Below are 23697 nucleotides of genomic sequence, written 5' to 3' on the forward strand. Positions count from 1 at the left end.
CCAGATACGAGTCCACAAACTGTTCGTGCAACTCAATTTCCTGCAGAGGAGGCGAGGAGCCACGATTATTATACTGATACATATTATTTATAAGCTGTGCGACTTTTGATAGTAATCAACAATCAATCAATAGTGTCTTCGGTACCATAAATGCTTCACGGCGTTTGCTCAAAGAATTTAAATTAGGAGAGCGATTGATTACTGAATACTGGAGTCGTCTATTGCCCTGCCGACTAAATATGCATGATGCGAACTTTGAATTCTATGTAAGGCTTCACATGATTGCACAAGATTCAGTATGCTTTATCATCACACTAGCTTTTGCCTGCGGCTTCGCCCGCGTAAATATCCTACGGGAACAGTCATTTTTTCGGGGTGAAAATTACCATATGGACGTCTCGATACTTAAAACTTCAAGAACGTTGGTTGAGTTACTTTCGCATTTATGGACTTTTTTCGCATTTATACGATATTGAATAGATACAATAATAGAATCGAAAAGGAAAAATGTTGGCCACTTCATAGGGTTACGAGGTTCGAAGGAAGAATAGTCCAAGACAGATTTTCATGAATAATATAAAACCGGTTGTGTTGTATCTAGTGGTAAAAATTCTAAATTCTAACGACGACAACGGCTTAACCTTTGTACATGATCTGCTATGCGATATTAGCCCTAATAACTATATAAACCGTTAATTATACTGTTGACAATCAGCCCTAATAATTATATATAAAAACAGTATTGATGCATGATTTTCATATGAACACCCTCATTACGGAGTTCAAATTAAAATGCAACATTCATCTCTATTGATAAATATATATATCATGTAATCAGCCATACGTGACTGATTACATGATAATAAAATATGAGATATTAATGAGTAGTAGATGTAATTCATAATATTTTTTAGCCCAGTTAAGTCCACAATACTATTTACTTTCTTAAATGTGGTAGTGCCTTATTTATACCTAATAAATGAAAAAAAAAGAAACAAAACATCTACAGCATAAATATAACAAAAATTTGTTGCAGTTAAACAAGTCGGTACCCAGAAAGTCGAATTGTTGTTTTGTTATAAAAAACCTGTGATTTTTTCGACTTATGGGAGAGATTTTGTAAATAAACGTAAATAACGTCACAAATAAAATTTACACATGAATCTCGCGATGGTAAATATTTTTTCTTGAATCTACGAGAAGCCCTTATATCGCAATAAATGTATGCATTCCAAATGTTTGAGGAGGGGCATTAGTTGTATGTAAAATTTGCATGATTCTGTTGCTTCTTTTAACATCACTGGAACCCTAACGGATCGATACTATATGCCTGTTTTGGAGAACTCTCATAAGTTTTGTTCGTTATTGCACAATCGCGGCTTCATAGCGAAAGCAAAACTCATGAAACACATTTAAAATATAAATAAAATGAGTAAGCGATGTATGTAATAGTTTTGCTCATGGGGATTTCCAGTCAATCGATGATATTAATATATTAAAAAAGCATTAACAGTTTCGATACTGGGTAAAAATTAAATTTCGAACTTCAAACTAAATTAATCGTCTGAAAGTTAGTCTCTTTCCAGCCATTGATCGTCGGAGCACAGGATCCGCTTAAAGTTAACGTCTGCTCAAGTGACGCTATTTAATAGTTAAGGGTGAAAGTCGTTCCATTTTTATCATTTATCAGTCGCATGATAGGCAATAATATACGTCAGATAATACCTGGGGTGCGAGAGACGCACGTGCTGCTCTCTCTCTCACTCGCGCGCCCCTGAATTAGGGGTGTCAGTGTACTAATATTGTGTTTATCAGTTAATGTTCATGATTCTCTGGCCCCTTTGTGTTGCAGACTGTCTTTGATAGTTGAAATCAGGTAAATGGCTGGTTGTTTTGTGTCTGATCGGTGGTTTCTTTTGTAATTTAAGTAGGCACTCATATGTATATGTTTACAAATGGTTACGAGTTATATAGAAATTATATAGTTTTTATAGGTAATTTATATGGATTCGGTTCTTTGTAAAAAAATATCGTCATAAAAATCAGTTTAAAATCAGTTCAGCTCTGCACTTCCAGTTGCCTTTAATGCGGCTGCATTTGTCTATTTTTCCATTTTTCAATAAAACAATATATATTTATTGTTGACGAAACACACGTTGAAATAAAAGCTCTGTGATATGAATATAAATGAATGATCCTTCTAGGACTGAACACAAAAAAAGTAAGCATTATACGTTTTCATAACAAACAATATGTGAATGATATGTAAAACAAAACTGAATGAAATAAACACAGAAAGAGGCTCTGAAAACCACACTTGACTTTTTAAACTGTTGAGGTTTAGCTAGAATTGACTCGGAAGCGGAGACAGAAGGTACCGCGGCTTTTCCGAAATAACAGCCGCCGGCGGCCACTTTTAGTACGGGAGGCGTACCCCGGATGACCTATTCGATCGAACATCATTCTGGAATATAATTCTTTAATGCAAAAGTGGGGGTCATTTACACTTTTTTAACATTAAAAATATACAACTTATCTATATAATCTGTTTATACTATTATGGTGACATAAAATTGTTTGCTCCACTTTCATGCCAGAACATGCCAGACAAGTCGCTACTATCAATTTATGTCTAAAAATTGTATTCCAGAGCGATGTTCGATCGAATAGGGACTCTAGGGGCCACTCCTAGACTATCTGCATTTAATTTTGTCCGTTCAGTTTCCTGTCCTGTCTGAATTGGGGAACTGCACTATGTGCCCACAAACCGGTTTAAAACTACCCTTTTGCTAAGTGATTACAGTTACATTGAAGTTTTGTTGTTTCCGTTAAACATTGTCAGGAAACCTGAACACTGATTGACCATTTTGTTCACTGGTGTTTATGCGACTAGTTGTCACTAGAAGATGTGGGTAGGCAATGTAAATAATGTCTATTAGTCATTTTAATAAAATAAGATACCAGTTTTAGCAATAACACACTCGGTAAGAAGAAGTGAAGTTTTCATCACTTTTCTTTATGAATGTATGTATATAGTATAATATAGCAATGCGGCATAACTTTTTTGATAATTTCCATTTGATTTATTCAAGTTATAATAGGGTAATGACAAGGACAAAAATATGTAATATCTCTAGAAATATTGTGATAATTCATAGACTGTAACAATTCCTATATTATTTATACGAAGATTTACCATAATAAAAAACCAAAATTTGAAACAACTTTTATTAAGAAGTCATCACCATAAAAGCAATAATTAAGGTACCTGTCGAACAAACAGCTTTTCGCTAAGATATTACTCAATCGTGAAGACGTTGGAGTATATTTAGTATGGAGCGTCTGGAAGAGTTGAGAAATCTGTGAAGTAATTGTTATATGACCGTATTTTTTTCACTAGTGATTCTATTAATATAAAGGTCTTCGAAAATCACAAAAAAGAAAGTCATCTACCCTAATCTACTCTAATATTGCTTTACATAACACTTTATAGACAACGCAAATGTTGCGCAGTAAATTGTTCAATATTAGCAAATTGTGCATAATCAAATTATATAAATATTTACAATTATTTGCATTACATTACAATTATTTATTAGCTACCGCTGCATTATAATTCAAAATAAGCCAAGGCTTTTCTGCCGCTGCTGTCGAGTATTCAAAACATTGCACCGTCGCCACTCCGCAGACCCATGCACTAAAATGCATAACAATTACGTACAGAAGTATAAGTTGTATAATTTTATATATTAATTTTAGTGAATCATATGTATTTTAATATGAGCGGGTGTGATGTATACACGGCTATGATAATACGAAGCGTGGGATCCTATTGAAATAACCTTTAATGTTTTTCTATTCTAAAACTGGAACCACACGCGCACAGTTTCTCTAGATCATGATTATTGCAAATATATAATAATAAACGCTGGTATGGTAAGCAAGTAATGGTAATCATTACAGGACTTTAGGGGCTACTAAAGTTTTGTGAAGGTGATCCACACCTGCGCTCTAGACATTTTGCGTCCACAGCAAGAATTTGCTCTATTTGCGGATGCACTACAGCAACATCAGCGAGATTAAATTATATCTCGCCGCACAATCGAGGTGCAATTTAATAAGGGAATAACTTTAAACATCCATGGCTCGCTCAGTTCGAATTTCACAATATAATATATCTAAATGTATTTGCGAATCTAAATGATTTGCTTCGATTGCCTTTGATGTTATAAATGTTTAGTTGGATTTAAATTATACGAGAATCTGAATGAATGAGCACGTAAGAGCTTTACCTTTTGTTGCGAAACAAAATAAAAAAATCTTATGTAATTTTGTTTTTTATGAGAAAGTTCTTATAAAGTTAAGGTGTGTGTGTGTGGTGTGTGCAAGGATATTTTTTACTCAATCACGTAAAAAGTGTATTGGACAGATTTTGGTGAAATATAAAACACGGGTGGAATATAGCCTGGAATAACACATGACTATTATCCCGATATTCCTCGGGAGTTAATCGGGAGAGAATCCGGGCGTACAGCTAGTACCTATTCTTGATAAATTTTGAACACTGGCTTGAATATCTGTGGTGTACGTTTTAAACAACCTTTTATTGGATTCTTATTCCATAGTCATTAAAAGTTGATCGAAATTCAATCTGTGAAATGATATTGATAAAAATCTTAACGTGCATTAGACATGCGTCTATTACTGTGGTCTATAGGAATCTTATCCTATCTGTAGGGAATTATTGAGTATCGATTTGGAGCTATTTTGTTAAAATTCGTTTATCGTGAAACGACAATAAGATTTTAACTAGGTATAAAACAATGATAAACTTAGATAAATCATAGCTGACGCGTTCTCGTAGATTTATAAAATGGCTATATAACAGTATTATAAAAATAATAATGTAAGTAATAAAATTAAAAACAATTTTTTTCAATCTAAGTTGAAAATTTTCAGTTCCTATGGTCCATCCCAAAGTGGGTAGGACCATTAGAACTGAGACTTTTTTTTAATATAGAGTTTAATACAAGTCCGATAAAAGGAATTCGATACGACAACAAAAACTGAAACCACTCAAAACAGTCCTTGGTTTTCTAAGTCGAAGGTTTTATTATTAATGCCGTTTTGGAAGGAGTTGAAGGTTTACCCTCTTGAAGTAGGATCAATGCCTTTAACGACTTTTATTTCGACAAGAAACCTGACGACACGAACTCTCTCTAAATTGTCGGAGTTAAACGAAATTCTCGGCATCAATACACGAAATATTATGAATGAAAGTAAGACAACAATTAGCGATATTTTTTTTATCGATTACGTTTATGTTAAAGCCTTAATTCGGTTTGAGATAATGCATAATGTAAATGCGGACAAACAAATCAATTTGTGTATAGAAAGGAAAACATATAGACAAATTCTTTAATCAGTTTGATATGTCAATACAAGAATAGCAAACTCAATATACCTACTTCAAGTACACAACAAACATTGGCTCACATACTGTAGGTACGAGGCAGAGGTCAAACGACTATTATTCCGAATGATATACCAGCTAAATGTTCCGAAAAGCATAAGTCGAGATGGCGACCATGATAGGAACGCTTGCGACTATAGACATAATCAATGGCCGTGCGTTTTATTTATATTATGTAACTAAAAGCAGTTTACTTATTGTCAATATTTCTCAATTCGTCAGGTGAATATCTCAGAAAATGCATTCTTTTTGTTCATTTCGTGTGGAGTAGTGGTTAGCTAACTTTAATTTTTACGCTGTCGTAATATCCATTAAGTGAATGTGTTCCCAGTAGCGATAGCGTACTGTTTTGCAGGTTTCCTGTAGCTTGAATTAGCTGGCGAATCTATTGTATACTCCGGGATTCGCTTTGGTAATAGTTTCTAGACAGAAATTGACAAAAGACGCTAAGATAAAAGGGTACCTAATTCAAAGAACATCTATATAAAGAGATAATGCAGCCAATATTGTGGCCACTACACCTTTGGGCACTTGGCTTGGTTATTTGATGAGTGGTGTGATGATATTCCTGTTTGTAATAATTTGCAAAGGACTATCTATAAAATTAAGGCTTGGCGCGGTCTCATTCGTATACATAGAAGCCGTTATACCATACTGGAGTACAATACGGCCACTCCCTGCCTCCCTTTGAAATCAGACCCGCCAAAAAATACACAAGTAACCGTTTGTCGCAGACGAAGCTGCGGGCAACTGTTGGTTTATATAATATTATAAGAACCCCTAGGTCACGAAATGTCGCTCAAACGCTCCAAATTATTTATGTGTTCATCAGTAACTCCGGCGGGGCTAATGCCATTATTATATAAATGCTCGATGCTCTTGTTCTGCTGCATATTTCATTCTTGATTACGATAAGCCTCTCCGTATTACTCTTATTTATGTGATCCAAATCTACATATTTTCGACGGTATTATTTTTTATATTCTTGACGTTAAATACACTTCGGGATTCATCTTTGAAAGGGGTACATTATGAAGTATGAAAATCAAAACGTAAACTTTTAAACGACCTAGCCCGGCTTCTCACGTCTAATAAACTTTTTTGTATGCACAAAGCTTCGTTAATAAATTGTCTAAAACAGTAAAGACTGCATCAAAATCCATAGCGTAGTTTTAAAAAAGAATGCTGTTTCCAAACAGAAAGATGCGGCGAACGACTTTGTTTTATACATGTATGTAGTGACAGTGTGTTGTTTTTCATTGCATGTGCAAGTCTTATTAAAACCAATGAAAAAGAAAAGAGTATTGACGATTGACGTGTAGTCATTTCCGATTTGGGTATTAATATTCGTATGCACTAAATATACAGCACAGAACGCGTCCCGTAAACGATATGTATCGTTTACACGGGTGCCGATAGGTCAAAACATATTGAACTTTCTGTCTTATGTCTTTCGGTTTTCGTCGGGATCTCATCATACTACAGACAAGGTATTTCGTTACAAAGAATACCCAAAAAGTATTTCAAATAAAATTAACAGGAACAAAAATTGAAGCTGGAATGTCGTATTATAAATACGAAATTAAGTTTGTTTTCTTTTTGTTTATTACCTATGAGTTTGAAGTACTGGAAAAAAGAACTACTCCCGTAGGAGAACCACACCAGCATAGTCGCGGGTGAAAGCTAGTATATTAATAAATTCTCATACCTACCATGTTCGGTCCGTTATTGCATAGTTTAAAACCGAGCTAGCACATCTATTGATATTATATTTATACTATGTTCGTGAGTGACCGTATATGAACTTTCCGGCAATATATGCGGAGGTGAAAATAATTTAGCTTATAAAAATGTTCAATCGATTTTCTACATCGTAATATTACAACATACATAACTGAATTGAAGAATAAGTGAATTTTAATTTTATTCGTATTATGATATCCAACATCCTTTGTCTAATTTCCCAGACTAATTAACCTGTGTGTACAATATTGCAAATGGCCACCCAATCACTGAACAATCTATTCACTCGATTCAGACCTGTAGTGATTATATTCGACAACTGAACTGAATATCCCTGAATAGCGTGTCAGCCAGATAGCACAGCCCGTGAGCCACTATTGTTTTGAGCTCCTGTCAGTCGATGTCACTGGTCACTGCTGATTGGATATTACATGGGATTACCCTATTCGATATTAGTAGTAGCCGGGTACGTTGACACGCCCCATTAATACATTGATTAGAAAAGAAGAGAGATCTTTATATATGTTTTGTTAGCTACATTGAATTGTTTATTTCTCTGCAGCTCAATGCATCGCGCCTCTCGGCATGGAGAGCGGCCTGATTCCGGACAAGGACGTCAGCGCCAGCTCCTCCTTCAACGACGGCAATGTGGGACCACAGAATGGAAGGTAGTTGCTCTATAATATTCTAAACTAAACGAGACACAAAAAGTTTTATCACGTATATAAAGGTTTAATTTATTTAGTACTTTTAAAACATTATTTCCGCGAGAAATTTTTATCCTGTTTCGATCACTTTTTCTTAAAATCTTATCTTATATGTTATCTTCAAAATCATAAAATAATTGTCGGCAGAAATTCAGCACGTTATGTACGAAAAAAACAAAATAGTAGTTTAAATCCATCCATACCAAAAGTACTGAATTTTACATTTGATTATCCAGAACTTGCAAGACTTAATTACATAAATATGTTTAAAAATTTATTTTCGCGGTTGCTTTGATAAACAATCGGTGTATTTTACAAACAGCTCCCATTAACCTAATGAGTTGCCCGTCGAGTTTCAACCGTCTATTGTCTGGACGGCTATTCACTGCGAAATAGTTAAAATGTATCATCTTACTAAGCATTTACAAAAATCAAAATATTAAATATCAAGTTATTTCGAGAACGCCGCTGGGCTCATGGCTCTCTGCCGGCTGTTGAAACTTTTGGAGGCTGAGGAATATTTCTTATTCGGTAATCAGTTGCTAGTTGCCAGATTGTACTTTGCACAATGCAGCCTCGACTCGTGAGAGAATTCCAAGCATAGCGCAAATAAACTTAAGGTTCTGTGGTTACCAACGATATGCAAATAGACTGCACAACCGTGTTGGATAGTTTCCCTAGCAGTAATTGTCGCGGTGCATTGTGATCGAATGACGCATGCCGCTCGCTTGATTGAATCTGTAATGTGAATCTCCTCATTGTTCAATTATAATTTGGAGTTTAAAGCACACGGAAATTCAACAGTTTCTATCTGTGGTTAAAACTGATATTAATGTAATACAAACTAAACACCAATTATATACATAATTGGTTACTTCAGGGAAGTCTGCTCATTGGTTTGCCATTCTATAAAGTTATATAGAAAAACGACAACAATGTCTCAGGTTTCATTCGCTGTGTGCCAGTTTCTGCTTACTTCTCCGAAACAACATTATATGTTGCGGTTATATTGCAACGAGTACCCTTTGAGCCGGTACAGTGCTCTACTCTAAACTAATTTGTTAACATGCTTTTCTTATTGTAACACAAATATGCCATAAATATACACGTTAGAAAATAATGGCTTTACATTTAACAATTGGCTTTATTTTTTACCAATGCGTAAACCAGAGGAGAATCGATGTGTTTGAAGAAAAAATCAAATACAAGATTTTATACTAGATAAGTATGAACTCCGAGTTTGACAACATGTATGCAGACTTTTAGAACCAAAAATTAACGAAATTCACACTAGCATTTGCTAATTCGCTGAGCGGGAGTCGTCAGTGGCAGAAATCCGTCCATCCGGATATAATAAAGCTTGCAAGTTAATCATAAAACATTCTGCAATTTCTTAATGCTGGTTGTTGGCGAGATGAAATTTGTAGTTATTAAGAGGCTCTGTTCCGGTTGTTTCATACTTTATTGAAATTTAATAATTTCTGAACAATATTCATTGTTTGATAGGATGTCCGGCTACCCCGGATACTTCATGAGGAATTTGTTGACTTTACTCGCTAACTATTGGCTAACTAATAAATTTCTGATAGTAAACTTTTTACAACAGGTATTAATGTTTAGTCTCGTTCAAAATTTCAGTTAGTTGCATGTTAAGGTATCCAGATTCATTGTAATTATCCCAATCACTATTAGCATTAACAAATCTTACTCATATCTATGTCTTTATTGGATTAGCCAAAACATTTTTTTAATTTCATGTCTGTATGTTTGTTAGCGCATCACGCAAAACTACTGAATGGAATTGAATGTGGTTACTTCATATATATATAGATTTCATCGTGATACGTTGCATAGAACGCCAGATATTGACAATAATAAGCATATGAGCGAACGTAGAAAATAAATGCGGGCGAAGCCGCGCGTTAAAACTAGTATAATATGTGTTATTTCTTTATCTTTGTAAAATGTAGGTACATAAAGATCTGGACCTCAAGCTGAAATAAAATAATACAAAGTCGCAAGCAGATCAAAAAGATAGCAACAAGCACGGACAAAAGCTAGCTATTAGATAATAAAAGCTGTTTTGCGCATGATATTTGAAAATGATCTAGTTAGATCTGTTTATAAAATAATTTATTTATCCCTTTGGTCCATTTTCATCACTTTATTCATCATATTCCTCATATTTATTGTTAATAATATAACATGTTCCTCATATTTATTGTTAATATATTTATTTATAATAATTCCTTTATTAAAGCTTTCCAAGTTCTTATTGATGCATACTACGTCTAAGATCAACCAACTTCTCGACAGGCGCGGATGGCTATGCAGAATATAGTTTACAACAACTTTGAAAATCACAATTTTTGCCAGTTTTATAATCTAAATATTGTCATCTATAACAATAATAGAAGGAATAGTTTGTTGCATACAGACTCCATGATACAGAAAAGTTAATAATCTGTTCTAACTCTACTGAAAAAACGTTCAAGATATTTATAGCACAGTTATTCGATGGTTGACCATAACCTTTTTTTGGGGACTGGATCCGCGCCTACTTCTCGAAGCAATATTGGCCCAAATGTCACGTATGTGTCGAGTTTCTCGCCAAAGCACTTGTTTGTTGCAATGTCATGTTTATTTATTTGTCTTTCCCACTGTATTGAACATCACAGTGGTGTGACATCAATTACTAAACTGACCAGAGCTCGTTCGTATTATTAACATTATGGCCCGAAATGATGTCATACTGCTTTTTATGGAAGACATCCAGACTTATTTTTCTATTTTTAACTGTTTTGTGATTTATTTAATATTGGCTTGCTTTTCTGTAGAACACTTGAGTATCTTAACGTTTACAAACAGGTAATTCAATTTTCTTCGCTAATGCTTGCATAATTAAATCGCTTAATAATTATTTAACGCCAAATTTATTTTATCATACCTATACTAATAGATTTGTATTTTTGCTTGTAATTAATGAACTCAAAAACTACTGGACAGATTTAGATGAAATTTGGCACAGAGGCAGACGAAACCTTCAGGAATAACATAGGCTACTGTTTTATTACGTATGATTGTACCCGAGTTGTCCCGGGACGGTCCTCTATTAGTTTAATAAATAAATTATAAGTGGCACTTTCAAATTATATAATACAATAAGTATGTTTCTATGTTCACGAAATAAACAATTTGAATCTAATATATTAATAGTACTCATATTTGTCGATAAAAATTATTTCTTTTTTTATAATGTGTCATCCGAATACAGATGCAAGGGAACGCCACAAGAATTTAGGACGAGATGTTATGGGACAGGACATAAATGTAACAGAGCGGCGTGGCTCCGTCAATAGATTTAACGACTGGCCGTCTTATTCGATTGGCTAGGCTGGACGATAACTGTGACACATAAGTGAACGAGCTAATAACCACACCGAGGTCTCTATTATTAACTTTGATTGACGCGATTGGAGAAAGCATGAGGTTTAAGAAATGCTCTCGTTTAAACGCAAGCGCAATTGATTTATTTTAAAATGTTGGTTCTATTTACGGTATATATTTTTATTATTGTACTAACAGAAATGAAAATTAATATAAACGCTATTATGATTCTCAACCTCTAAATTAATATTAAATGGGCCCTTTATACTTGGGAGTACTCTGTTGTCTGTCAAGATGGAAGGGAGAAGATATCATTATGAATGCTGAATTATAAAAAATAAGCTTCTAACTAAACAAAGGCATTTTTAAAAGCATTTCGCATAAACGTTTACACAACATCTCTTGACGACTTGATAAGTCTAACCTATAAGAATGAATCTGTAAAATAGAACCGATTTTTCTATTGTACCTAATAACCCAACCCAATCTCTATGTGTGTAACTACGAATTATTGTATTGTAACGGAAGCCAAGCTTCGATAAACGAAGAAATGGGTAGCTACTTATGTTAATTGCTTGAATTATATGAGTGGTATATTGGCATACATCGCATTGATTTGATTTACTATTGCAATACCATGAATGTCTGCACGACCACACTCACATGCCATCGTAATTAAACGTACTATCTGTAATCTCTAGACACCTGCGTATCTATTAAGTTGCATATTACGGGGACATCAACCAATCAAGTGGTTGAAATTGCCATGCTCGTGTACTATTAAATCAACTTCGAATGGGGTCACTGACCGGGCATTAAATCGTGAATGGTCCTTCGTTGTAAGTTTTGTTGCGCTATTATAGGTTGCATTATTAATGGTTTTATTAAGTAGCTGGGTTTAGGCTACCTCGCCAAATTTAAACTTGGTCCTTTCAATTATAGTTCCAATGAATATTTTAGTGAACTATTTGATCTCTAAAATTTCAATTTCAAATAGTTAACAAACTTTGAATTATAATTCCTAGTATAAAGCCTTGTTAGTCATAGCTTTTGAAATGCCTTGTCTTGAATTGGGAAAAATAAATTTGCCCTATATTTATACCGTCAGTAATGAAGAAACCAATCAAAATACCTATTTTTCGTGTCAGCTACACCTACACCTGATATCGATTAGATAAATTTACATTTTCCCCAAAATTTCCATTGAAGCAGAATTCTATAATTCGCCGCTAATTAACTTGTCAAACCTACTCAAATACTTAAAGCCTACATTGACAGCAAGTTTTTTCACATTTCCCTGATTAAGGCTCGTAAAAGATTATACATACATATACATACTTGTTAAAGTAATATATTCATCATGTCCAATACCAGCGATCTTATAAAAATACATGCCGTATCATATCGAGCCATCTCGCTGCAGACCTCCCAACTATCTAAAACAATAAAGCCTTATTGGAATTTAAAATCATGACAATACGTACAGTTCATAGGACGTAGTAGTGTGCTCATGTCATAAAATGGTACTTACTCAACTTCTGTCAACTAACAATGGCACACAATTGGAGTGCTTGACGGGATTGTGGCCAGCTCAAGTGTTCGTTAGTGTCACTGTTATTCATTTTATGGTTAATACATTCAAAAGGTAACACTGAATCCGTTTTTACCGAGCTCTTATTCATTTTCACCTGTTCATTCTATTTGTATTAAGCAATCGGGTGACAGTGAAGTAAAATAATGTCTTTTTTTTTTAATATGGGTGTATGTAATTTCTCGTTTCTCAAAAGTCTAAAGTGTTGTACTGAAATACTTTTCCATCAAATTTTCCAATTATACCATAAATAAAAAATTATACTCTCAAACTGTGATAAGTCCGCTAGTACTTTTTTGTTAGTGTGTCTATTGTGTGGGTGTCTATATATAGTCATATCAAACAAGCAAAACCAACTTAAATCTACACGAATATTAAGGGTTAAAATAAAATTAAATATTGTCAAAATTCTTTACTCTCAGCTGAAACTTCTTCAATAATCTAGACCGCTCTCGACCGACTTTTACTTCTAAAATGTACTTGATATGTTGAAGCAATTTCAATTTTTATTCTGGAGAAAACATACTTCTTACTTCACTACACTTTATAAATATACTTAAAAAAAAACAGTCGGGGTCCAGGAGCGAATGATCGTAAATTAGTAATGAACTGAGTTTTATTAAGTGTATTTATAAAACTAATGTACAAAAACGTATTACGTCGCCTGTGGTTGCACCCACGTGAAAGTATTTGAGTTTTTAAGACATATTTATTTTTAATTACTCACAGCACAACCTAATACTTACCGCAAACTTAATAAGCGCCATTTTCCACTAATTAAAGTTGTTAGAGAACTGGTAGTTTTAAATTATAAAACAGTTATCGAACAACTGGGGGCCTTGTTTAATTTTATACTAGTTGTTGCACGCAGGTCCTTCCGCATAATTTTGGAGTAGCATTCCTAATATACTTTAGTTAGAACGAAAAATATTATTGTTTACTTAATTAAAATTTGGAGATAGCTAAGAACACTCTCGATTAAACTCGTTTACAAATAATAATAAAAAACTAGACCAAAATTGGTTTAAGCGTTGCATGAATTATATGGAATTACATTACATGGAATGCAACACACAACTTTCTTGGAACTATTCTCTTCAATTCTCCATCACACACACAAGTTTATGTCAGGTTTCCTCGCGATGTTTTCCTTCAGCGGAAGCAAGTGGTGGTGTATGCAGATTGGTATACAAACTCATGTGGCATGACTAGGATTTTGACCAGGATTCGAACCTGGTACCTTTCGGTCCACAGACATACGTCTTAATCTTAACCATTACACCACCACTGCTTCAAATTATATACTACGTCAGTCTATTTTTTATTTACTTCAATTGAAAGAAAATTATTGTTTTTTTTTTTAATTTAATCGGCCTTGTTTTGAGTGAGCAGACATGGATCACATCTTTGTATTAAAGGCAGAATGATTGGAATATAATTAGTTCTACTGTCATTATAAGCACGTGAACTGTCCATTGTGGATCGTCTAATGACTTCGACCTATTTATAACCCGTTCAATTTCTCGATTGTTTTTGCTGTAACAATAAATTGATTACTCATTTTTTCTTTTGTTCTCTATATTAACGTTCTGATCTTATCGCTATATTTAAAACGTATTTACTTAACATATATTTCACTCAACAGATTAAATCAAGAAATAAAAGGAGGCGCCTGGTGTCCTAAGTCCCAAATAACGACTGAGTCGACGGAATGGCTGGAGATTGATCTGCACTCAGTTCACGTGATCACCGGCGTGGGCACCCAGGGTCGTTTCGGCAACGGTCAGGGTGCTGAGTACGCTGAGGCCTACGTCTTGGAATACTGGAGGCCGAAACTGGGGAAATGGGTGCGATATAGCTCCGCTGATGGACAGGAGGTGAGTATTTAGACCCTTGCTACAAACTCCGCCATCGATCCAAACTAGCGGAAACGAAACTCCGGGCGTTTTGTAGAAACCTCGTCGCGCAACAAAACTTTTCCTTAGCGGTCTCATTATACTATTTCCACTAGTTGGACTGCATTTCTGTTTGTTCCTGGACAATTTTCGGAATTAATCCTGTGATTAAAAGAGCATATTTGCTCGCGGCCTAATCTCCGGTGAAAGCTGTCTGGTAATATTGGTGGAGCCAATTAAAGTCTAATAACACGCCTAATTTGTTATTATCGACTACGTAATGAATGCCTCATTTGACTTCCTGGCTTTGATGTGTATTTTTTTCGGAAATTGTTGAAGCCTATCAATTTGTTCAACTGCCTCTATGTGCAGTGATCCTAGCGTTATAAGCCGAGTTTAATTATGAACTACATAATACTTGATGGAGTGATAATATCCAAGTTTACCAGATTGTATGAAAGAAGAAAAAAATACTGTCTGACATTTAGGTAAATTCTTTTCGAAAATTTCTACAATATACTGAATATTACATTAATTTATCATTACATACTATAAAACAAAGTCGCTTCCATTTGTCTGTATACCTATGTATGCCCAGATTAAAACTACGCAACGAATTTTTTTGCTGGTTTTTAAAATAGATAATGTGATTCCTGACAAGGTTTATGTGTACTCGAGCGAAGCCGAGCCGGGCCGCTAGTACAACACAACATTTACATTAATTCTTGTTATAATAAGTTGAAATGAATAATTACGTAATGATGTCTTAAAAATTCGCACAGAAACGAGGTGAGGAGGTGAGGGTTATGGTAATGACATTTAGAACAGGACATGTAGTATATCAAATTGATTTATGTCATGGGGAAGTGTCAGGGATGAAATTAAGGTCTGCGTCATACTAATGACCAATCGAAGTTGCTGCGTCCGCTTTCGGTCCTTGTATGTACTTAGGCCCAGTGTACCCTTAACTTCGTGGTGTAAATATTTTCATTGTGTGTGTATTGATTTAACTAATTAATTATTCAATCGCGTTTTTAGCATCTGGCAGACGTTAGCAAACTTGTTCTCCAGTGTCTAAATGTTTTTTGTAGAAACTTCATTGATAGTTAATTTGATGTTGAAATTAAATGCAATTAAATTAAAATAACAGACTTGTAGGTTGGGTGTGATACAAATGCTCAGAGGAATATTATTTAAGGCGTGCGATTGGCCGCATCAGTGTCCCTATCCCAACTAATATTATAAATATTATAAATGCGAAAGTAACTTTGTTACCTCTTCACCCATTATCTACTGGACCGATTGTTATGAAATTATACACGGGTAGAAAATAACCTGGAATAACACATGGGTACTTTTTATCCCCAAATTCCCACGGGGGCAATACCCCGGGGCGCAGCTAGTTGCTTATAAACTGATTATAATACTAATAGTAGAAATTTATTTCAGATCATGTCCGGAAACACGAACACTTACTTAGAGAAGAAAAACCACCTGGAACCACCAATATGGGCGTCGAAGATCCGCTTTATCCCCTACAGCTCTCATCGGAGGACCGTCTGCATGAGGGTGGAGATATATGGTTGCTATTGGAGCGGTGAGTCGTACTATGAAGTGAACTTGTTTATTAATAGCATGTTTGTTCAATTTTCTGTTAAGATAATTATAATAAAAGTTATTTTTTCTGTATGTTTAAAAAATGTTTAATGATGAGGTAATATTGCCACCTATTTATTATATATAGTAAACAATAGTAGACAAATATATATAGGTTGTAGCTGAAATCCGGTAACCTAGAATTTTACTTTAACGACTCGATTTTTGTATTTGGCTATGTGAGAGTGAAATTCTTATTTTACATCTCAAATCGATATCGCTAAAAGATATGTATCCATTTTTGACTTTGCTGATACAACCCAGCGAGAAGTTTTCAATATTTCTGCATTGATATACGCTATTTGAATGTTACGTAAATTCACAATCGAAGATAAATCGAGGCGGATTTGAAAGTCTCGTCGAAAATGTTTAGAGATATCGTTTTGCAACAAGATCCACCGTCACAGTCTCTTTGATACGTGACACAGTCTTGTGTAAATTCGAATGTTGATATAAACTACTCACATCAAAAATCCACAAAAAAAGATTCAACATGTGTCTTACAAATGTAAGCAATGAAGCATTATTTCGATCGTAATTACAAGGCTATTATCCTAGCTATTACGAGCGATACAATTCTCGTGACCACGTTTTAGTCTACCGCAAAATAATGAAATAACAGAACACAGATTAAATATTGCACTTTCTTCCTTGCTTACGAACAAGTTTTTCTACAGAACTTGTTGCTCTCTCCCATCTTCCGGTATATTCAGAGCTGTGATGCCTCAAAGCCCAGGGTACGGAATTAAAGAACCGTGAAATTGTACAGATTAAGTTATGACATTACAATACACTTGCCTAACGACAACTTTCTTTTATATTATTGCCTATCATTTTCACCCAGTTTGTATATTACTGTTTTCAAATTAGTAGATACAAGATTTCAATGTTTTTCCCAGCTATACACATTTTGAATATAAGGCTTCTAGGAATCGCCAATATCATGTTAGGTAGGCGGCGCGGCGTGCCGTGTGCCAGACCAGCAATTATAAAGGGTTGAAGCTCGGACAATAGCCGCAGCCGTCTTCAAACCCATCAAGTGCTGTTTAATCACGTTATCTAATTATGATGCGGATTCATTAATTTTACCGCTTGTTATAAATGTCTACCGTTTTATATTGCATGGTATCCTTCCCTTTTAAAATTTTATTAATCGTAAACTTTTATATACGTCCATGTTATTTTGATAAAGCAAAAACATAGCGTAACAATATTATTCTATAGATAAAGACTTTAATAAATATAAATGTAATTTTGAATACATATGAATTTCAAAACGTTTCCTGTATAGAACTTTAAAAGTATATAATTATTAGAAAATGTGGCCTCTATTTAGGATGTAGAACGTAAAACAGTCTACACTAAGTATCGAACGTTTAACGCCGTAGCCACCGATTGCGACGAAAGAGAGCTTCCTGTTTACGTACGTTATTTTATTAGTTACATTACCCACAAGTGTACACTAAATAGTTAATATAGTAACTACTCATTATCGTCCATCGACTTCTGATATACCTCTACAATCATTGCATTAATTCCAGTACAAAATGACGACACGCGAGCATTGAAATTTTGAAAAAATTCGACATAGTAAAAGTGCTTCTAGGAACGACTAATGCACGCTAAATTACAAACCTATATTTATAATAACTGTAAGTAGAAATTGTTGCAGGAGCTATTACACAGGACGATTTGTAGGTAAAAAATATAATGTACAGAAATAATGACAAACATTTTTATGCATTTTTGGCGTGCGGCCGCCGGACTGAGAGGGTGCGTCGGTTATAATTCCTTCACACCTGAGCACGTAGCGCGCCCGTATTATCTTGATATTTTTTATGATATTACCGAATTTACTACTAATTAGTTTCTTTTTGTATGCCACATACCATTTTTATATGACGGAACTTAGCTAAGCTTTGATTATATCATCTTTAGAGAACATACATTTGACGGAGGATATAAATTGATTTATGTACATTAACCATTTGATGGCATAACGTTTGTGACAAATGTCAGTGATGTAACTAAAAAGTATCGTTCAGCGTCTTGTTTAATATTTGCTTTTATTGAAGTAGTGTTATATAGAATTGCGGCATACTAGCTAACACGTGTGTGAGAGTTGTGTATAAAAAGTCTATACAAAAACAGCAAAAAAGTTTCATAACAGTCCTCTGACGAAATAAAGCCCCTGTTATAATTGCTTTCTAATTCTAACAAAGAAGGGTACGTTTGTAATCAAATAGGCTGACTTATTGTTTTCATAGTACAACCAAAACACGGTGCGTTGTGCAAGAATCCTGGCCAGGTGGCGGTGCGCTCGGAATATAAATAAATTTCATATCTGTCATGCCTTATGTAATATATATATAAAATTTATTAGCAAAGTTGGTGTTGTTATTCCCTCAGCGGTGGTTGTCGCGACGCAAACACGTTAGTTGCATTTCCAAGTGAGTGCATGTTTTTGTGAAATTCACCGACGTAGCGTTTATTGATTTGTTGCATTTTGTTGTGTGTACGCGCGTGGTTACGCATTTGTAAAGCAGTTTTATTGACCACTATTAAATTTATAGAAGATGTTCATGTCCTAGTTTATAGCGCCATGGAAACGTGCTGAAGATTGCGTCTGATAAGTCCTGGTTCAAGGGAACTTTATAGCTTTCATGCGCATTTCATGATTGACAATTCATCCATAGTCGTAAAAATGATATTTGCATTAAATTTACGTTCAATAAAAGGGCCATTCAAAAATATATTTATGTGTGTGCCTACGTTTTCGTTATCACACTCGTATATAATAAACAATACATGGTTTTCATTTTCAGTTGGGATAGTGGCGTATTCGATGCCGAAAGGGAACAAGAAGAGTAACGGTGTAGAATTAACAGACATGACATATGACGGACAGTGGGGAGACGAGCTCAGAGGCGGACTTGGGCAGCTTGTGGACGGGCAGTTCGGGGGAGACGAAATCAGGGAGGCGGCGAAGAACTCTGCTTGGGTTGGATGGAGAAACGACTCGGCTTCACCGCCTGTCATCACCTTCGAGTTCGACAAAGTGAGGGAATTCAGCGCTGTGCACCTCTACTGCAATAACAAGTTCATGCGCGATGTGCAGGTTGGATTTATCATTTGTTTTATCAACTGTTTTTTTATAGCATAGTGGAAAAAAAGCTTGCGATGGTATGCATTATGGTACGCAAAACCGCAGCCCAGGGGCACCTGCGAATCGATACGGGTCAATTATGCATTGCCAACTTTTTAAGAAAGCGATAAAATCTTGATCTGAATCTGAAGGCCGCATCTTGAATCTATTATTAAATTAACTTAACCTTACTAAAGAGTTATTACAGCCGACTGAGAAGACATTTATTATTAAGTACTTTATTAATTACGAGGCCACTGTTTTAAAGGAAAAAATATTTCCATCAATTTAAAAAAAAAATGGTATTGTTTGTTACCTTTTAAAACATAGTATACTAGCTTATCAGATAGTATACTATTTATATACTAATGCCCGCTTGCCCAGGAATATGATACATAATAATAAGTAATTATTGTATTTACTAATAACTAAAGTACATAAAATTGCATGTGTGTTACTTCTAAAACGACGAAGTTTTTAATTTAAATATTTTTTGTTTTTAACAGTGTACGTAACTGTGAGTTGTCTGTCAGTTAAAAAGGAATGTGATATATATTGATTTAAGATTATCTTCTCCTTTCAAGTTTTCTTATTTAAAAAGTTAACTTGACAGTACACTTAAAGGTAATTTGTTTCGAAAACTTTTCCCGTTTCCGGGAGCTTATAACTCATTAAAGAAATAATGTATTTAATAAACAAAACAGCCGGAGACATCAATGTAATGTGTGTTATTTTCCTTCTTTTAATGATTGAAGGCTTATGTTGTTTTACGTATACGATGAGATATTTTTCGTGATTGCCCAAAGATAAGAATTAAAAGTTGTATTTTACTCCCATAACTTGACTCGATCTCTTTATTTATATGTAGAAGGAATATTATGAACAATTTAGCAATACCTAAAACCCGACTGACACGGAATTTCGTATGGTCTCTAGTGCAATATAAGCTCGCATAATATTTAGACAGAGGCAATTTATATGAATCAGCAAACATGGCAAGACAAAGCGGTGTCACATTTGACGCGCTAATATAGCGTAACATGCGACAAAATAATTTTGATAAATGTACCTCTGCCAGATTAATGGTATCGGGACGGCTCGTTAATTAAAGAAGCTTATGTACTTGTGCGAGGTGACGCGGCTCCGGAGTTAAATGGTTATGACTGCCGCGTGCTTCTGTTCAGATACTGTGTGTAGGATTGTATTACGGGTGGAAAATCTGAAAGTGTTTACTTCGAAAGGATAGAGGGGAGCGATTCGGCCGCGAGTTACGACCGCCTTGTGCTTTTATTATCATATCAGATAAAGATACAGTGTCTACATCCCTTACGCGGTGGTCAGAGCCAATAGTTGCGAAACTCGGAAGGCCACGTATATATACAGTAGGCTTACTGGGCTCTTATATGATCTTTATATTACAAAATTGATGAAAAATTTGTAATTTTACTTAGATTGTGACTTGTAAGGAGCCACTTTAAAATGCAAGTTAAAAATAATCACAATACAATAAAGAGTACCTAGTTGAGTCTTGTCAAAGGCTTATGACAAAAGATGATTTGGTTCTGTGGAAGTCAAACTAATTGTTGTTTCAGCCAGAATTATAGTGTAGCTTATCTCGACTCGTATTTATTACTATAGGTGTTCTCCGAGGCGATAATATCTTTCTCGATCGGCGGGCGGCACTTCCAGAACGATCCGATCCGCTACACGAACGTGGAGGACAAGATCTTCGAGAGCTCGCGCAACGTGAGCATAAAGCTGCACCACCGCATCGGCAAGTGGGTGCGCATCGAGCTCCGTTTCTCCGCCAGGTGGATCCTCATCAGCGAGGTCGTCTTTGACTCTGGTGAGCATTATTAAATCTGAAAGTTTAGTTCGCATCCATCTACCCTTATCCTTCTTTATGTGGCGTTTTAATTTTTTGCTGTTTATTCATTATCCACCTACCTATATCCTACTTTGGTGTCGGTATATAGCATATCAGTCTCCTCCACTTCTTCTTGTCTTATGTTAATCTCTTACATTCCTATTAGCTTTCCTACCGAACCACCCTCCATGTGTCTCTTCATCTGCCTTCTTCTATTTCGTTTTAATTAGCGTTTACAATTTACATTTTACTATTGAAAACCGCTTGCAGCGAATCGTAGGCAACTACTCGAAGTACGGCAATGTGACGCGACAATACCGACAAAGCAATGTGATTGCTTACTTGCGAAAAAACTCTATATTAAAATGGTGAACCCACATTAAACCCCCTAATGATCTAAGAACATCGAAGACAAGAGTTTCGAAAACTCGCTCAACATACTATAAAACAATGACTCTTATATTACATTTCAACCATTGTATGTATATTTTACTATCGTTAATACACGCAAACACCACCAGGGCGTGTTTTTATATTTTAAACTATCCTTAAAGGTCTGTTGTGCTGGTTAGTTTTTAACATTACTAGAACAAGGTGTAGTAAAGTGAGCCGAAATTTTCTTACAGACGTGGCCCAAGGAAACTACACGCCAGAGAGCCTCAAACCTCTATCCAAAGACAAAACGAAGCAAATCACACCCAGCAAAGAAGTGCCCATATCCACTGCGCACCAAGAAGATCCTCTGTATATGGCGATCGTAGTCGGAGTTTTGACGGCCCTAGTTATTTTACTGGCAGTCGCCGTGTTTCTCATAGTGCATAGACACAGACACAGAAAGTGCTTCGCGTCGCCGCTAGCGAAAACGACGGTGGCCCAAAAGCGAACTGCGGACAGTTACAGCGCCTGTGGCACGTCGATGTTGCCAGATAACAAAATGATCATAGACTGCGGGCTGGACGTCAAATCCGACGAGTACCAGGAGCCCTATCAGGCCCTGAAGTGCGCGCCATACTTTAGTTATAGTACTGTTTTACTTGAGATGAAAGACTTTGTTAAGGACTCCAATACTGCGCTTTCAGGTACTCACACTTTTGATATTTATGTTGTAGTTATTTTTAAAATATGTAATTTAATAAAACAACATACTACTTATGTCTTAAGTCAATGTTATTACGACAATTATTTTGTAATTTTTAACAGGTTTTCTAAATGTATTTGTAGTTTTTACTGAACATAAACATTGAAAATGTCATAAAGTCTTTTTTGAAAATAATAACGAGATGAAAAAAGAAAAAAATTGAGCGGGAAAGAATGAAGATTTTTTTCATCTCGATATTATTATCAAAAATAAGTTTAAAATGTGACATGTGTGACATGTATAACAAATCGGTCATATAGTCACTTTAATTTATTGATATTATCTTGTTTCTTCCTGTTGTAAAATAATAGTAATCACAGTATTTCTGCGTTATTGGCTCCGAAACTTCTTACCACCGTTCAGATTTCTCAATCTCTTTCTCTATTTCTTTAACAGACAGCTCAAATTACGACTACGCAGTGCCGGAGCTGAGTTCGGCGCCGTTGTTGACCAAACGTCGCATGGACAGCTTGTCTCAGCACGGTACATTAGTTTGCGATATGGATCGCGCTAGTTGTCTACGGGAGGAACATAGCACTAGGGTGAGTACATAAATAATGTTTATTCTCTCTCGATTATATACATAATGTGACAACGAGGATCATGACTAATATTATAAATACGAAAGTAAGTTCTTTTATTTGTTTGTTACCTCTTCACGCTTTATCTTCTCGACTATTCTTGAATTTTTGCATATATGTAGTTTGAAGGTACTGAGAAGGACAAACACCTTTCATCCTTTAAATAGATCTGTTCTTGTGGGAAATTCAGGCAAGCGGAGCCGCAAACAAAAATGAGTACTTAGCTACCAAGGTATATAGATAACTCTATACCATATTTCCTAAAAATTGGCTCATCCGTTTACAATGCGAAGAAGTAACAAACATACTCAAACTTTCGCCGTTATAATATTACTGGTATTAGTGAGATGCGACAACTTCTTCGCCAATATCATATCGAATTCGAATAATTAAATTACGTTATTAAGTTCAAAGTAAAATTATGATAGCTCGCTCTCATAAATTTTATCATTGACCTGTCGTAAACGACCTGCACCTAGCGTCTACCTGCGACTTTAACGATGTCATATTACCG

General features: G+C 35.2%; 1 protein-coding gene across 3 annotated transcripts in view; it reads left to right on the forward strand.

The window, feature by feature from the left end:
• Positions 1–23697, forward strand: part of LOC128683208 (discoidin domain-containing receptor 2-like) — a 58635-nt gene that overhangs the window by 25598 nt on the left and 9340 nt on the right. For all 3 annotated transcript variants that reach the window (XM_053768557.1, XM_053768559.1, XM_053768558.1), the window contains exons 3-9: positions 7779–7884; positions 14547–14778; positions 16246–16393; positions 19278–19570; positions 21236–21443; positions 22091–22543; positions 22999–23144. In XM_053768557.1, coding sequence (XP_053624532.1) covers positions 7779–7884; positions 14547–14778; positions 16246–16393; positions 19278–19570; positions 21236–21443; positions 22091–22543; positions 22999–23144 — 1586 coding nt within the window. The remainder of the gene's footprint in view (positions 1–7778; positions 7885–14546; positions 14779–16245; positions 16394–19277; positions 19571–21235; positions 21444–22090; positions 22544–22998; positions 23145–23697) is intronic.

The sequence above is a fragment of the Plodia interpunctella genome, chromosome Z (genome assembly GCF_027563975.2).
Source record: "Plodia interpunctella isolate USDA-ARS_2022_Savannah chromosome Z, ilPloInte3.2, whole genome shotgun sequence".
Lineage (NCBI taxonomy): Eukaryota > Metazoa > Arthropoda > Insecta > Lepidoptera > Pyralidae > Plodia > Plodia interpunctella.